The 17108-nt window shown below is 49.3% G+C and overlaps 1 protein-coding gene and 1 long non-coding RNA gene across 4 annotated transcripts in view; one reads left to right on the top strand and one right to left on the bottom strand.

The window, feature by feature from the left end:
* Positions 1-17108, top strand: part of LOC125974886 (uncharacterized) — a 208981-nt gene that overhangs the window by 37534 nt on the left and 154339 nt on the right. The gene's annotated exons all lie outside the window — the stretch shown is intronic.
* Positions 82-15662, bottom strand: arhgef2b (rho/rac guanine nucleotide exchange factor (GEF) 2b). 3 transcript variants are annotated; one of them, XM_049729750.1, is made up of 23 exons: positions 15646-15662; positions 15359-15572; positions 13299-13446; positions 13125-13192; positions 12718-12781; positions 12466-12598; positions 12283-12386; positions 12070-12213; positions 11722-11972; positions 11502-11627; positions 10836-10953; positions 6726-6974; positions 6570-6646; positions 6319-6491; positions 3862-3929; positions 3576-3797; positions 3427-3504; positions 3301-3350; positions 3019-3060; positions 2524-2574; positions 2181-2456; positions 1555-1714; positions 82-751 (listed from the first exon to the last, which is right to left on the bottom strand). In XM_049729750.1, the coding sequence occupies exons 2-23, from the start codon at positions 15413-15415 to the stop codon at positions 702-704; spliced, it is 2709 nt and encodes a 902-aa protein (XP_049585707.1). In that variant the 5' UTR covers positions 15416-15572; positions 15646-15662; the 3' UTR covers positions 82-701. The 3 variants fall into 3 exon arrangements, with proteins under 3 accessions (XP_049585707.1, XP_049585708.1, XP_049585709.1); XM_049729751.1 differs by having other exon boundaries at positions 12070-12210; XM_049729752.1 differs by lacking the exon at positions 3019-3060.

Below are 17108 nucleotides of genomic sequence, written 5' to 3'. Positions count from 1 at the left end.
ACAGGAAGTGACGCAGAAAGACGACCCTCGCCAACTTTGGTCAATAAAATATAATAAACTAGATTAATGACTTATGAATAGTTATATGTATAGACTATTGTATAGTCCTTTATTGTCGTAGTTTGTATTTCGTAAACACTGCCCAAAATATTCAAGAATAAGAGAGCATGCAGCAGTAATGACAAGCTTATTTGATTTACAGCACAAGTAATGTACATGTATTTTAAACGTTTTTATAAAATAAAAAAAACACAACAACAACAAAGAGTTCTCCTGAGGACTACAAAGAAAAAAATGGACGATAACAAATTAAGAGCAGCCCGGATACCCCTTGAAATGGAAGTGCCTCAAAATGTCTCAGAGACAAATGTCTGCCCTCTATTTTGAAATCACCTTCTCCCTCGCATGCTAAGAGCTTCCCTCTTTGCTTTCGTCAGTCATTAAAAATCAGATGCAAGGTTTCAGTCTTTTCTACTCTAGGCAAATAAATAGTCTTGAGGATTTTGGCCGAAGGCATTTTGGCGAGTGTAGTAGACAAGTCTCTGAGTGAGCTTTACGCACATCACCAGCCCCACCCACTCCTATGTGCTTCCTGTTTCAAGTTATTAGACAGTATTGTTGGGAAAAGAATATCTGGAGCAGGCAATGACGTCTTCGTGTGCTGACTCTATTCTATTTGCCAGTGACATCACAGTGAGACATTAACTGGGTTCAGCTCCACACTCGCTCTCCTCTGGGATGTCCTGTAAATCTGAAAGGTCAGAGGTCATTGTTAGCCATAACATGTATTAGCCATAAACTACAACATCCAGCACATCACCACTCACCAAGAGGATTTGAAAGGATGACATCAACATGAAATTGTAAACTTAGAATGTTGTAGAATTTGTGCATATACTGTATTTTTTGATGAGCAGCTTGAATAGTAAATAATCTAAAGTTGTTTTGTTCATCCGTGTTGTCCGATTATGTAAAGCCTACCGCTGACGTATTTCCAGTCATCCTTCCCCAAGCACTTCGTATTACAAGTTATGCATGCACAGCAGTTCCTCTTTGATACAAACGTCGTAGCATTAGAAGCACACGGAACCAGCTCAATGGACCACGCAGATTTTTTTGCGTTCAGCGGGCGGCCAGTAAAGTTTGGGTCGGCCAAGATTTGTCCATGTCTTCAATGATGCTCTCATGCAAACATGTTTTTGGAATGCGGGAGAAGGGCAGAGACCAAAGAAAAGCCACAAACGTGAACCATGGGCAGCCTTGGCCAAGTGGTTAATAGCGTCACCTGCCACCGGTGCAACTGGTTCAAGATGCACTACGCCCCCCAGCCCCCGAGCCCTTTGAGAGGCCATCCTGACTCCATACAGGGATACTAGTATACAACACGCACTACGAACAGAACTTGTCAGTAATAGTAGCAATCTAAGATGGTCGCACTCCGGCTTCAGCCGCGAGGGACAATTTGTACAACAACACACATACATTCAGAGGACCGGGCCAACGTGCTTTCCGCAGTCCTGTATGTGCCCTTGGCGCTCTATACCGGTGACTGACCTCTGGGGCTGTCAGGTCGAGGAGAAATCTTCACGACCTGTTGGTCTTGCTCATCCTCGTTGGCTTCCCGAAGTCCGTCTAATTGGTCAAGAGGGTCGTGAGTGGCCAAAGGAGCAAGGGGGTTGAGTTCCAACTCTCGACTCCCCCGCCTCTTTCTCGCCTGGTCAAAGTGCAAAGCAGAAATTAGTCGTGCGAGGAAAGGCGTAGGACACATCAATGTATCAACCCAAGGCCACTTCATTAGGAACACGATTGAAAAAAAGAGGCCCCACCTATTTTGGCTCACTGCTCGCCATGCATACTGCCATCTGCACTTGCCTTTTCAGCATTGTTTTGAACCTCTATGGTCCCCGAGTCTAGGATAATTTCATTGATTTTCAATTTTCTCTCTTTTTTTCCAAATAATTAAATTCACTTCATTCATCCCAAACAAAATTACATACACTGTATCTACTGTTTTGATACTGTTGGATGTCGCCTGGTAGCTGGAAAATACATTTTCTGCGGCGAAAGCTCATGTTTGATTGGCCATTACATCAGCCATGTTGCGACTCAAATAGCGCTTGCTCATTAAAACATGAGGCAGCGGCCCGCATCACACTCGGGTGCCGTCGCTCGTTCCTTACCGACTCTGCCTTGACAATGTCGCTCAGGTCTCCGTTGCTCCTCCTCCTGCCAGCCGACTGCGCCTCCTGCTTGCCAAGCCCCTCCTCTCGAGACCGCAGCCGTTTCACTTCGTCCTGCAGAAGCTCTACTTGCCGTCTCAGCAGCGCCGCCTCGCCGCCGTCAAGACACAAGTCCCATGACATCGAGCGGCTGAGGAGAGGTCCTGAGGCGGGCTTGGGGGCGGCGCCAGTTCGGACAAACAGCTCCACCGCCGAGTCCTGGCGAATGACAGCAGCCTGGGGGCGGAGTCAAAGTGAGCCAAGAGGAAGCCGGGCGGGCCAGACCACGGTAACGACCCCTGACCTGAAGAGCATGAAGCTGCGTGCTCACGCTGACCAGACGCTCGCGCACTTCCTGCAGAAAGTATACGATTACCACGTGTTAGAGTGGTGCTCGCTCTAACTTATTTTTGCAAGAACCACACAGGAGACAGTATGCCCTTTTTAAGCATTTGCAAATGGAGAGCCCTTCGTCGCTGTGCGTACAGCGATGATCGAATGAGGTCTGGCTCAGGCCTCTTGCAAGAGCATTTTTATTGAGAGAAACAGGGTGGACTGGATAGCGCTGAAGGCCTTGACCTCTAGTCAAAGCATATCAGGGGGTGTTTTACGACGTTGTGTAGGATGGGACAAGCGAGGTTATTTATTACAGGTTACATTCCAACATAAGCATAAAACTAATCTAGCTAGGTTATTTATTACAGGTTACATTCCAACAAAATCATACGATAAAGATAATCTGTAAACCCTAACAGCACGGACACAGAAGCACTCGGCACACGCGTGACAGGAGGCTCACCTCCTTCAACACGGCTTCCTGCAGCTGGTTTCCATTTGTGTCCTGCAGCAAGAACAAGCAGGTGACGAAGACTGTCCGTAGTCTTGGCCAATGTGTAAAAGGCTCCATAGCAAGCATTAGAGCATTTCAGGAAACAATTGAATTGCCATTGTCCTGACTGATCATGCAATTTGGATTCAATTCACTACGCCCTCGCCCCCCCCATCATATATAACCTTTGCCCCCCAAAGCGCCCAGTTTCATCCATTTGAATGGTGCCTGCTTGACAGCCGGTCAACTTACTTTTGAAGCGTTGAGCTCGAGAGAAGTGTTGAGTGTCGCGGGTTCACCGTCTGATGCAAACACAACAACAGGTGAAGATGAAGTATTGTTCTTACTCTGGAAGTGTTGAGGACAGCGGCCCCTCACTGCTCAATTCCTGGTTGCAGTTGGCAAGCGACGCTTTGATGATGCTGCATCCTGCCAGCAGATGGCTCAGTTTGTCCACTGGAACAAGGGGTTACATACAGTCCATCATCCTTTCCAGCAGACCAGCGACAAGCAACTTTGGTTTTCACCTTCACAGATGGCGCTTGCGAGCAGCGGGCCGGCGAGAGGCACGTGAGTGACGTCCGCTCGGAACAGCTTCCTGTTGTTGGACGACCTGGAAGGTGCGCGGCCAACATCTGGAGCTTCTTCCCCTGCTCCGCTTTTTCCCGTCGCCACGGCCAGCTCCGAAAACAAAGTCACGCGCTCCTGGAGTAGCTCCAAAACCTCACGATCCTTCTGCAAGATGTCCGCTGACCAACAAGCGCACAGTCAAGACAATGATAACAATGAGTGAGTGCAGTAAGGCGGCGCTACCTTTAAGTCGTCGCAGTAGAGCTTTGTCTTCGGTTTCAATTAGAGGCAATTCTTCTCTGGAAGGGCAACTGCGCATGCACACAAAGACACACACGCACAGGCAGAAGATGTGGACAGACAACGTGAATTTACGTACGTCATGAGTGCAGTGGTGCGGTGTCCATGTGCGCACTGAATACAACAGGAAGGCCCTGCAGGGCATAGTGAGCACAGCTGGAAGGATTATTGGTGCTTCACTCCCCTCCCTGAAGGACATTTGCACCTCCCACCTCACCCGCAAGGCGACCACGATTGTGAGTGATGCGAGTCACCCCGCTCACACTTTGTTTGATCTACTGCCCTCTGGGAAGAGGTACAGAAGCCTGCGCTCCCGCACCACCAGACTCACCAACAGCTTCATACTCCAGGCTGTTAGGATCCTGAACTCTCTCCCCCCTCCACCCTCGGCTGCATAACGTCCTGGCCTTTTGGGCAACAATGGCTGCCTTGCACTCCTCCACTTGCACTACTCCACTTGTACTTTTGTGCTATTATACTGACTGTCTGCTGTATGCACAATTGCACCATTTCATTCATTTTTTACTTTTTGTATTGTTTACTTGAATGTCTTGTTTGTCTGTGGACCAATTGGGTGTAATATGTCTTGTCTCCACCGTGGGATAGTAGGAAACGCAATTTCGATCTCTTTGTATGTCTTAACATGTGAAAAAATTGACATTAAAGCAGACTTTGACTTTGATGTTATTAACTGTCGTCGCACATGGAATGGAAGAGTCGTCTCTCGTCAAATCCCGGCTTAATTTTCATGCTCTCAATGAATCCCAAATGTTTCATTCAATTGCATATACTTGCTTTCTATGGCAGATTTCTTGCTACATGGCAGGATTACGTTCACACAGTAATGAGTGCCAAAAAAGTGTGCCCGAGACAGACATTTGGCATCATTTTACACCTCACGAGAGACAGTGTCAACTGTAAATGTTCAAGATGGCTAGATACTTACTTTCATGCCTCGTACTACTGCAAATTAGATGCGATGGTAATCCCTCCACAAGTGGTCACGGATACCCACCCATCGCTTTATTGTTCAAACGGTGACAAAATCAAACACAGTCCCTTCATACACAAGTCGCTTTGGCCATAAAGCACGCACTTGGGCAAACCTGAGCTATCAACGTTCACCGACTGCCTCCCACATCACTCGCCAGGCCAGGCCTCGCCTTTTAAAGGCACGCCGATTCAAGGACCCAGATGCGACAGATTACAACATGAGAATGGCAAACCCAAATGGACAGAAAGAATACCTTTGCCTCACCATTGATGAATTGGATGGGTTTGTGGAAAAAAATCATTTCTATGCACTCATTTGTACAATTCATGAGATGGTGGCTTGGATTCTAAAAATATTCCATGGACCCAGCCCTACAAGTTAGTTTGTAAGAGTACGGGAAAGGTTAATGAGAGTGTCGTAAAATAAGAAACTACTAAATACCCCTTCATAAATCTAAGGTTGCTTTGATCAGGATTTGACGCCACTGATTTCCCGTGCCAGCTATCCAAGGGGGAGATTGGACGATACCGATTCTGATCATGAGCAGCACATTCTCAAATTGCACAACAGCTCGTACGACCGCAGGTTTGTTTGCTTTGTGGCGTGCTCGTGCAGTGTTCAGCAAAGGGATGAGTGGACGCTACATTGCACGCAGGCTGCGGCAGTTTTTTGTGGTAGGCAATGAACAGCATTGATCAACATAGGCCGACTTATCCACAGAAATGGAGCGATCGAAGCGCCGCTAAATAAAGGGTGTTGACAGTTGCATTCTAAACCACTCGCCCATCCATTTTCAACACCGCGGCGTGTGCCGGAGCCTATACCGGCAGACATTGGACCAAAGGCAGACTGCAGCCCAAACTGGTCACCAGTCGGTCGCTGGGCACATATTGAGATGAACAACCAGCCACAGCCGCACACATGGCACCACTGAACGGGAATCAATCCCTCACTGCCCGCGTCGGGCGAGCATACCCCAACACCACTTAGCGTTCCAAAACTCCCAGCCAGCTCAGTGGCCTAGTGGTAGAGTGTCCGCCCTGAGACTGGAAGGTTGTGGGTTCAAACCCCGGCCGGGTCATACCAAAGACTATAAAAATGGGACCCATTGCCTCCCTGCTTCGCACTCAGCATTAAGGGTTGCAATTGGGGGGTTAGATCACCAAAATGATTCCCGAGCGCGGCACCGCTGCTGCTCACTGCCCCCCTCTCCCCCAGGGGATGGATCAAAATCACACGGGGATGGGTTAAATGCAGAGACAAATTTCGCCACACCCAGATGTGTGTGTGACAATCATTGAGACTTTAACTTTAACTTTAATAAATGACCAACATGCACATTCGGCGTTACTAAGTTGCGCAGCTGCGCTACCCGAGCCAGGCAACGACAGCGTAGCGGGGCTCACCTGAGCGAGGCCTGCTGTATGAGGTTCATCCAAGTGCGTCGGTCATCTTTGGAAGAGGCGTGCAGCTCATACATCTCCGGGGGGGTGGAGTCACTGATCAGGTACATCCCTCGCTCCTGATTGGCTATGTCTCTGACAATGAGCTTGGTCAGAGAAACCACCGGAGACTTGTCCTGTCACGCACACAACACGCACATTGTAGCCGCAGCAGGCAGGCAATGAATCCCTAAGGGTCACCGGCAAGAACTTACAAAGGACGCAAAGGTGAACTTCTGGTCCTTTTCCTGGAGAAAAACCAAGATGTCCGACATCAACAGGACGTGCACATCTGGAAATACAAATAAGATGAAGTCATCTGATTGCCTAAGCGCCGGCTGGCCGGCCGGTTTGCATCTCCCGCCTGGTACCTTTCATCCTGGAGCCTTGGACTCTCCAAAGGAGCATTCCTTCATGAAGGAGCTTTCTTCGCAGAAGCTCCCCTCCTCGGAACACACCTCCGCCACGTACCTCCGCTTGAGCCCGGGGGTCCAGACGAGCTTGTACTTCCTGCAGCCTTCTGCTACGGTCCAGCTCCAGAACCTCCTTATTCACCGAGACGATCAGGTCCTTGAGGAGGACCAAGGCTCGGTCGAGAGCTTGCGCCTCCTCCTCGTTGCCTAGCGGGAGGGAGGTCAGGAGATGGTGAGCGGTCGACAGCGGCGACCTTGATGAGCAACCCGCAACCGGGGACCCCCTTTGCCATTTTAACCTTGAAGATTCACATGTTAACATGATCTTTGGGGGACTGGCGAACTGACTGCTTTGGTGCTCCAATTAATGGTACATACATGCTTTCTTTTCAATGGATAGCGCAAAGGCCTTCCACAAGCCAGATGATGGAGCCTTCGCTTCCCAGGCTGACCCTTTCCAAGTCTTGCCATATACTGTGTCCAGCTATTTAATAATAATAAAATAATAATAATTCATTATATTTGTATAGCGCTTTTCAAAAACCCACAGACGGTTACAGGGAACAAGGCAAAGACATACAGGGGGGAGGGGGACGGGGAAGAGACAATGGGATAAAGTTAAGAAGAGGACACCAGTTATGGGTAGGGGAGGTCATAGGCTTGAGAAAAGAGGTAAGCTTTTAGACGGGACTTAAATATGGGGAGTGTGGGTGAGTCACAGACAGACTGAGGGAGAGAGTTCCAGAGTCGTGGTGTGTGGGTAAGGAGGCGGGCAGCAGAGTTTTGGACTAGTTGAAGTCTATGGAGTGAGTGAGCAATGAGAAGGGAGTTGCAGTAGTCAAGCCAAGATGAGATGAAGGCGTGGATGAGGGATTCAGCGGCAGGGAGAAAGAGGCAGTGTCAGATTTTGGCAATGCATCAGAGGTGGAAGTAGGAGGTCTTAACAACTGAGCTAACATGAGGGTGGAAGGACAGTGTAGGGTTAAAAATAACACCAAGGTTGCGTGCCAGAGGGGAGGGAGTGATGGTTGAGGAGTCAATGGTGAGTGTGATGGATCCAGTTTTATTGAGGGAGGATTTAGTGCCTATGAGGAGGAGCTCTGTTTTGTCACTGCTGAGTTTGAGAAAGTTGTGGGTCAGCCATGTTTTTATTGTAGAGATGCAGGTTTCAAGGTGGGTGAGGGGAGGGTTTTGGGTTGGTGTGGTGCGTGTATAGATCTGTGGAATTCCAGATTGAGTTTGCGGATGACATTACCAAGGGGAAAGAGGTAACAGATGAATAGCAGGGGGCCAAGAAGTGATCCTGTGTAACTGGGGAGAGGATGGATGTGTGGCCAGAGAGAGAGGTGAACTGGTTTCTATTGGCGAGATAGGAGGTGAGCCAGTCGAGTGCAGTGCCCTCAACACCTAGTTGGCGCAGCCTTTCAAGGAGGATGGAGTGGTTCACAGTGTCAAAGGCTGCGCTACGGTCGAGTAGTAACAGGATGTTGAGGGCACCAGCGTCTGCAGAAATGAAGAGATCGTTGGTAACTTTAACAAGAGCTGTTTTGGTGCTGTGAAGTGGGCGGAATCCGGACTGGAAGGGTTCATAGAGGTTGTTGGAGATGGGTGTGGAGTCGGGCGGGGACAATGCGTTCGAGGGTTTTGGAAAGGAATGAAAGGTTGGAGATGGGACGGTAGTTGGAGAGGTTGACTGGGTCCAAAGTGGGCTTTTTGAGGACGGGGGTGATGACTGCAAGCTTATAGACAGTGGGAAAGTGGCCAAGGGATAGAGACTGATTAAAAAGGGTGGTGAGGTGAGGGAGGAGGACAGGGAGGCAGGCCTTAGTTAAGGTCGTTGGAAGGGGTCGAGAGAGCAGGTCTTAGATGTCTAGGATGGAGGAGTCGACAAGGGAGAAGGCAGTGAGAGAGGTGAAGGGCGGGAGGTCAGGAAGGGGGGCAGGAGAGCAGGGGAGGTGGGGGAGGAGTTATTGATGGTGGCAATCAGAGAACTGTTGATTTCGGCGATTTTGTTGTTAAAGTTGACAAGGAAGGAGTTACAGAGGGCGGGTGAGGAGGATGGGTTGATGGCCGGTGGCTGGAGCAATTTGTTGATGGTGAAGAACAGTATGCGGGGGTTCCAGTTGTTGCCATTAATGAGCGATGAGAAGTAAGCAGATTTGGCAGCAAGAAGAGCATCACGATAGGAGATGTGTTGTTTGAAGGTTTCAGCATGGACGGTGAGGCTGGTTCTTTTGTAGAGGCATTCAAGTTGACGGCCAGTTTGTTTCATGGAGCAGAGTTCCGGGGTGTACCAGGGGGCAGAGTTAGTGACTGTAACAGCATGGTGGCGAGGTCATCGGGGAGGAAGGGGTGGGGTTGGAGGGAAGGGCAGAGGGTAAGAGCTGGCAAAGCGTGATTGGGTTCACAGTCTTGATGGTGCGTTTTGTGGAATTATGAGGCGAGGGTAGGGGGGCGGAGAAGAGGATGCAGAGATGATCTGACAGGGAAGGCGAGAGGACGGGAGTTGGATGTGAGTGGAAAGAAGGAGCATACTATATCTAGGGTGTGGCCTTTGGTGTGGGTGGGGAAGTTGATGTGCTGGGTGAGATGGAAGCAGTCCAGAAGAGAGATGAAGTCGGACGTCAGTTGGGCAGTTGGCTGGTCGATGTGGATGTTGAAGTCACAGATGAATAGGAGGCGATAGGAGACTGAGGATACAATGGTGAGGAGTTCAGAGAGTTCAGAAAGAAAAGACGGATGTGACTTTGGGGGGTGGTAGATGAGAACAGCAGTAGTAGAGTTAGGAAGGGAAAAAGCGAGATATTCAAAAGAAGAAATAGATGGGAGGTTGAGGTTCAATTCAGTGATAGTAGGGACTGCTCATGGAGGTAGGCAATGCCACCCCTTCGGCCAGAGAGGCGGGGTTTGGCGATGTAGCTGTAGTTGGACGGAGTGGCTTGGTTGAGAGCAAACAAATCCCGGGGCTGTTGCCATGTTTCACAGAGAAGGAGCAGATCTAATTTATTGTCCAATAGTAGTTTAAAAATAGCTGGTGATTTGTTGGACAGGGAGCGACAGTTCAGCAGCGCGAAGGAGATGGATGGAGGAGCGTGGGTGGAGGGGGAGCGGAGGTTGTTGTGGTTGGCAGTACGGGAGGTAGGGGTGACGGGGGGCGAGAGGTAGTCCAGAAAGAGGGGATGGGTGAGCCATCAGGGAAATGACGGTTCAAAGATAGTCCGGAGCTACGATGGATGTAGCGGCGACGGCGAAGGATCCTTGCTGACAGCTGAGGCAGCAGCAGTAGGGAGGGAGACGTTGATTATTGTTGAGGCGATGAAGATCAGCAGCACTGTAGACAAATGGGCGAGAAGTTGGTGGAATAGGAGGCCAGAGTAGCAGAAGTGATAGTTCATGGAAGAGATGAGACGTGATAGCAGTTGGGAATAATCAAGATAAAATGCTAGAAGTGGCTAGTAGCTGGTTAGCTAGAAGTTGGTAGGCAGTGAAATGCATGACAGCAGCAGTGGACCAAGGAGTGGGTGGTGGTGTTGGTCGATCCCGACTGTACCCGCACAAACCGCAAGCCCCAGTGTGTCATGACGGCACGCAGCCGAGCTACGACCGGCGAGCTCGCAGCGAGCGGGTGCTCCCCCCGAGGATGCCGGCCGAGTGGCCAGAGAGTTGGGTCAAAGCTTTTTGCCGAGCCAAGAGCGAGCAACCACAGGCTCAGAGCCGGGAGGCGTCGGAGGGAGCGAGAACAGAGAGGTGCGCGCAGAGCTGCAGAGATACGTGGTGGACGGGACAAAACAAGAAAAATAAAAGAAGAAACGGGCACACTTAAAACGGGAAACAAAAAAACAAATAGCAGACAAACAAGTAGCGGACACAATTCGGGACAGGCGCGGCAGTCAACAATCCAGACACCACCGTTGCTCTAACCTGGAAGACAAAACAAAACGACCTTCACGACTTGAGTGATAATGTTGTCCTTGAAATTCTGCCTCTGCCCAAAGTGGGCTGGAAGGACTCCAGCACACCTGTGGTATGTGGGGTCCCAAACGGATGGGCGGGCAATGGCGTGCGTACCTTTGGTGTTGTCTAGGATTCTCTGAATGAGAACAGGGTATTTGGTGATCCTCTGGGTGACCAGCAGGATGCATTCCGGAACGCCATGACGACGCAGCAGAGGACCGCGGCAGGCGCGCTGAGCAGGATGGGAAACAAGCATAGGGCACCACTCTTAGTGGACAAGCTTCAACAGCAACCAGTGGAGCACAGACACCAACAGAGATATGTCACTCAGTCCAACGAGTGCATATACTAATGGGTAAATCTAACTAGTCGAGGCCGGGCTGTCTATTTCAACCTTTTGCAGATCACCAAAACCCCAACGAGTGTCAGTCTCCATAGGCCAGACCTGTCTGTGTTGGGACCCAGACTAGGCCTGCCTATCTATTTCAACCTTTTGCAGATCACCAAAACCCCAACGAGTGTCAGTCTCCATAGGCCAGACCTGTCTGTGTTGGGACCCAGACTAGGCCAACTACTTGGGGGTAGCCCATTATGCTTGACTGTTGCGGATAGGTCTAAGATCTGGCAAAATGCCTTCCTTGCATTGGAGTCATGTCTGAGGACCGAGGCTAGGGGACCTGATACAGATCTCATGTCCTCCTACTGCTTCAACTGAAATTCAGGTGTAGGTGTTTTCCTCCTACTGCTTCAACTGAAATTCAGGTGTAGGTGCTTTCTCACCCTGATGAAATACTGCAGTCTTCTGTCACGAGTTAAAACATCCTTGTAGAGTTTCACAGCTTTCGGGTGACGACTGCAAAATTCCGAGTAAACTTTTTTCATGTCGTCTGCGCTCTGACCTGAAAACTAGACGCGCAAACACACACACGCGCAGAGACAGCCGACTGATTATCACCTTTCCCGATCCCGACATCGCCAGCCTTCAGCGTGGCATTACCACCTGCGCGAGGAGCAGCTCTCCAATGTTGGGGATTATGAAGTTGGCGTCACTGCCCTCGGCCGTGCCCTGCTTCCTGCGGGCCACGAGCTGGGCCAGGAAGGCGGTGTGAAGCTCCAGCAGCTGGTCCAGGCACGGGAAGATGGTATGGACCACGCCCGCCTCCAACATCACCTCCTCCAGCATGCCCCGCCTATACACGCCCTCCATGATGCGTAGCGTGCGGACGTGGTTGAATTCCGTCTGAATCAACTCTGCACAGCGAGCAAACGGAGGGCCGTGGCCATCGTCGTCGTGACAACGAGGACACTCAAAGCTGTGGGTTAGCATCCCATGTGGGATGCGGCGTACCGTAGATGACGTCTTGCTGTTTAATCAGGTCTTTGTGGAGCGTCTGCAGGAATTTGGGCTCCACCACCAGACTCCAACTGTCGGCTTGTACGCTCCGGCCATCCGTCTGCAGCTCCTCCAGTAGGGGGCTCCACCACCAGTCTCCTAAGACACGGCAGCCTTAACTTTCACCCCACCCCGACAAACAATAAGCAGTGGCGGAAAAATACACACCGTCATCAGTGAGTGACTCCATGGACAAAGTCCTGCTTCGAAAGTTGAGAGACTCGGTGGACTGAGACAGAATCCTCCTGAGGCCGACCGGGTCCTCGCTCACGCTGGACACACGGATGGATTTCTTCTAACAGGTAGGCTACGATGTGACACTGGGCGGAGGAGAAGTCGGCCAGCGCTCACCCTGCGATATTATTGGTGGAGACGCTCTTGGCAAGCGAGAGGCCCGAGCGGACCCGTCGGGAACCCAGCAGAGACTGGCGGAGGCTGTCTGACGGGTAGATGGCCGAACTCGGACGCTGCTTCATTGCCGGTGCTGAACAGCCAAGTGACGAACTTGTCACATCACTCTCACCCATCCATGAACAATACACAAACTCGTGCGCGCTCGCACATACACACACACACCGGACCGGCACAATCAAGTCAACTCACTTTTTGCCCGCAGAGCAACGTTCTGTAGAGCTGAACTGTTTCTGACCATCGCCAGCTTCTGTTGCTGTTAACCAGACAGGCAAGAAACAGACAGGTAGACACATAAGAGCGAGACAAGTCCGCTGCCATTCAGTACTACTAGAAGCACGACGGACTCCTGCGTATTTGTGCTTTGCCTGTCACAAATTCTCACATTCTGTTGCAGACTTTTTTTGTGGCGACCTCTTTTTATCTACATGTTTTTAAGATCCCTTGGTTACTTGCGATTTACCGCTTTTTTTTTTAAATGGCACTCACAAAGAACGTTAAAAATTTCCAATTTTGCCCATTCCCATTTGTGAATGAGATTTAGTTCTTTGGAAGCAGACTAAAGTCCCTCGTGGACCAGGTCTTGTGTTGTCAATTACCTTCTGCTTCATCTTGGCACAGCTCGCCAAACTGTCTCGGCAACGGTTGTGAATGGTCACGTTACAACCTGACAGACGGACCAATTAGAGACAGACAGGTGGTCAATCGTTCACCCATCGTCACTTGACAGCACCGATGCTGTCAATTGCCGCGATTGCCTGTGTGCATGTTACCAGGGCAGCTGAGGGCCTCCTTGGCGGTGATGCTTCGGTTGCACGCCGAGCACAACGTGGTGGATGAGACCGTGAGGGACGTGAACAGGTGACCTTTGTTGGAGCGAGCCTCCTTCTCGCGCTCCTTAACTCGCTCCTTTTCCTTGTTCTGACGACAACACACACACACACACGCACGCACGCACGCACGCACGCACGCACGCACGCACGCACACACACACACACACACACACACACACACACACACATACACAAACACACAGTGACCTCAGGAGATTAAATGTTATTATTAGAATTAGTTTCAGTGCCACACACCCAGGACAGGAAGTGTGTGTGTGTGGGTGCGTATAGTAGTTTACATGTCTTCACACAACAGGCCGATTTATAATTACCGCTTGCAGCTTTGCCTTCAAATGTCAACAATTAAAAGTCATGCACGGATATAAAATAACAATAGAAAGAAGACCGGTGTCTCTTTTGCCTCTCAAATAGTTCAGAAATCAGCTGACAAGACTCAAGACTCTCACTGTGCATGCGAGTGTGCAGGTGTCATGAGACACCAGTCACACTGCTTGACCACCATCAAAAAGTACACCCTCATAGCACCTCACAGGAAAGATGTAAGCATGCCAGTGCAAAGAAATACCATATACCGTATTGGCCCAACGGTGTTTTTTGCATTGGAATAAGATTGAAAAAGTGGGGGTCGTCTTACATTCGGGTCTCGACATTATACCCATTCACAACGCTAGATGGCGCCAAATATCTTTAAAGCGAATGCTGAACTTAACTCTCCAGGCCAAAGCCATTAGTTTCAGATGTACTGTAATTATTTTCTGTATAAAAATTAAAATTGGTGTTCAAAAAGTCTTTTTTCAAACTTGAGTCTTGAAAAAGAGGGGGCCGTCTTATAATCAGGGTCATCTTATATTCGGGCCAATACGGTACTTTGGCCGAGACTTGGCCTAGAGCTTGGACTGGTCGCTAGTCGGTCACAAATCAAATCCATTTTCCAGAACCGTTTTCATACATTCAAAACACACCACAGACATTTCAAATGGTGAGAAAAAAAAAAATTACATAAGCCCACCCTTGGTACCAGAGACAAACATGACACCCAGATCCCAGATTGAGACATGGCAACGTACAGCTGTGCTTTATCTGTGTAAATATGAAAGCTGATGTAGGGAAGGAGGTCAAACTGAAAAAGAATTGGACCTCAAGTTGATTGACCCTTGAGTCACCCCACTCTCAATTTCATTTGTAAAATTGCAGCTTTGGGGTCAACGTGCAATGTAACAGGCACGCAAGCACGTGTAATGTCTCATGAACTGTTAAATCATCATTTCAATCCATCCCTAACACTAATTATTTAAACAGTATTTGATTAACCGTTACTAAACTTTTTTTATAATGACCAATACAGTTGTAACCATTACAACTCTGCAATAATAATTCATAATAAAGTATTCGATGAAGTGCGCTTAACAATTTGTAGTTGTACATTTTCACTTCCTGTTTAGACACGCGCACTTCGGGCCTCCCCTCCCCCCGCCCGTTTCCTCTGTAGGACAAAGCGGCCACGCTGAGAGTAACGGACTTAAGACACACACGAAGCTCAAAAGAAGCGCTAACGCGATACGCAAGATCACAATCATAACATGCCACCGCGCGCGCACGCCACTACCGGGAGTTAAAACGTCCTATATTATTATTTTGTTTTTCAAATCTCAACAGGAAAAAAACGCTTCAATTTCCGCCAAGTTGCTTCTGATCACGCGCGCGCAAACTCTTCCCACTGTTACAAACGCAAAGTGCTCGCGCGACCAATCACCCGATCACGGGTCAATATCGGCTTTACAGACTTTAAGTAGATGAAACATTAAAGGAGCGGTGTGGGAGTGTGTGTGTGTGGGGGGGGGGGGGGGGGGGGTGGGGTAAAAAAAAAAACGGAACCAAAGAAAAGGCTCAAAGAGACGTGCTTTTAACTAAATCTTTGGACGGCTAATAGTCAATTATCCATGACGGCATTCGTTCTTTTTGCTTTCAAGAGGGCTCACCTTTGCGTTCATTTCTTTCATCTTGTCCTTGTTCCTTCCCTCCAACAGCCGGGACATCCTGCCCGCCCAAGTGTTCACGTGGAGCCAACAGTCAGTCAATACTAAATCAATCAGTCATTCGATCAGTCACCGATTAATATCCGTCGGATTGGGTTGAGGTTCGGGTCCAGGTCCACGAACAGGCTGCAGTCTGGGCGAGGGGGCGGGGCTTGCCCTGGAGTGACAGGCAGCATCAGCGGTGCTGCCCAATAGCAGCTCAGGCAGCAGTAGGAGCCTTTGACCAATACCTGAGACGATCCTAGGCGAAGCCCCGCCCAGTCCACTCTGGAAGGGATCGCTTTGTACGCCGGGACGTGGCGGAGGGCGGGGCGGAATCGTGTGGGCGGAGTTCATCACAATCACAACGTGTCGACTGATCACGCGGCGCTTTAGAGCCATTCAGAATCCTGTCGGAAGTGAAGTGGCTGGCTCCACATTCTTCTGATGACGTGGAACCTGCTATGGTATCCCCACCGATTGGGGTACGCCAGTGACATGGAGGGACAATATAGTTAGGTTACGGATTTTAGTTATTGATCTGACTCCAAATTGCGATCAACACTTAACACATAAATTGCTATGTCCTAATCCACACACTGGCGCACCTAACAATTTTGCGAGTTCGTTCTGTCAAAGAGAAGACCATTAGATCAATCAGACCAAATTTACCAATTGTTTATTCCTGACAAAGCGCACTAATACAGGCCTGGGTCCCGGGTCCCTCACACTAAAACTCGCACGTTTTTGTGACCGCCAAAAGACGACACATTCTTCCGGGTTGCCCAGTTTTAAAGAAACACAATATGAATATTAAAGCATGCAAAACATTGTGAGATGATTGGTCGATGGCCATCTCCTCCCCGTCTAGGTGTCGCTGAAATCTGGCGGTTGGGTTTTCCCTGCGAAGCCCGACCACATAGACGTGCTGTTGTTCTCGTTTCTCACCGACCTTGAGGTGTCTCGTCCGGTACTCCCTGTCTGGGCGTATTCCACAACACAAGTTCATGCAGTTTGCCTCCACATTCTTCACCACCCACCAATCCACACAAGCACTCCAATACTAGATATTATATTAATATGATTATAAGTTTAACACAACCTCAAAAATATGTTTGCAAACTGCCGAAAGCACATTTCCCTTTAATGTGTATATATATATATATATATATATATATATATATATATATATATATATATATATATATATATATATATATATATATATATATATATATATATATACACACACACACACACACACACACACACACACACACACACATACGGCTATATATACGGAACGGCTGACTAGCTCAATCAGTAAGTCACATGACTTACAAACGGGAGACCCAGGTTCGATTCCCGGCAGGGGCACAATATGAGCAATGAGCGATTACCTTACCAACAGTCAGTGTGGGTCCTTAGGCAAGACCCTTAACGATACCGCCTACCTCAGAGATAATGAGAGTACAAGAAACGAAAGACATGCCGGCTCAGACGTCGCCCGGACAAACAAGGTCTGCGTCAGGTGCTGGGGAACCAGAGCACCCTGATGAAAAATGGGCTACTGGAACAAGACACAAATGAGCGAGATGCGAGAATAAGGATCTGTTGGAATGCTACTACTACAGCAACCCGAGCGAGAGAGGTTACATCCGGAGAATGTGGGAACAATGGCAACTTCGATACCCACAGTCAACACTATCAGCCA

Source organism: Syngnathus scovelli, chromosome 9 (genome assembly GCF_024217435.2).
Source record: "Syngnathus scovelli strain Florida chromosome 9, RoL_Ssco_1.2, whole genome shotgun sequence".
Lineage (NCBI taxonomy): Eukaryota > Metazoa > Chordata > Actinopteri > Syngnathiformes > Syngnathidae > Syngnathus > Syngnathus scovelli.
The sequence above is the reverse complement of the archived record's forward strand: the minus strand, read 5'-3'. Positions and strand labels throughout refer to the sequence as shown.

Bases quoted from the DNA above. Each gene is read 5' to 3' on its own strand.
- arhgef2b (XM_049729750.1), bottom strand. From the start codon at position 15,415: ATGTCCCGGCTGTTGGAGGGAAGGAACAAGGACAAGATGAAAGAAATG. The intron at 12,782-13,124 runs GTAATTGACAAC...TCTGGTTAACAG, and splicing joins GTGCCAAGATGAAGCAGAAG to CAACAGAAGCTGGCGATGGT. The intron at 3,798-3,861 runs GTAGCGCCGCCT...CTTGTTGGTCAG, and splicing joins TCTACTGCGACGACTTAAAG to CGGACATCTTGCAGAAGGAT.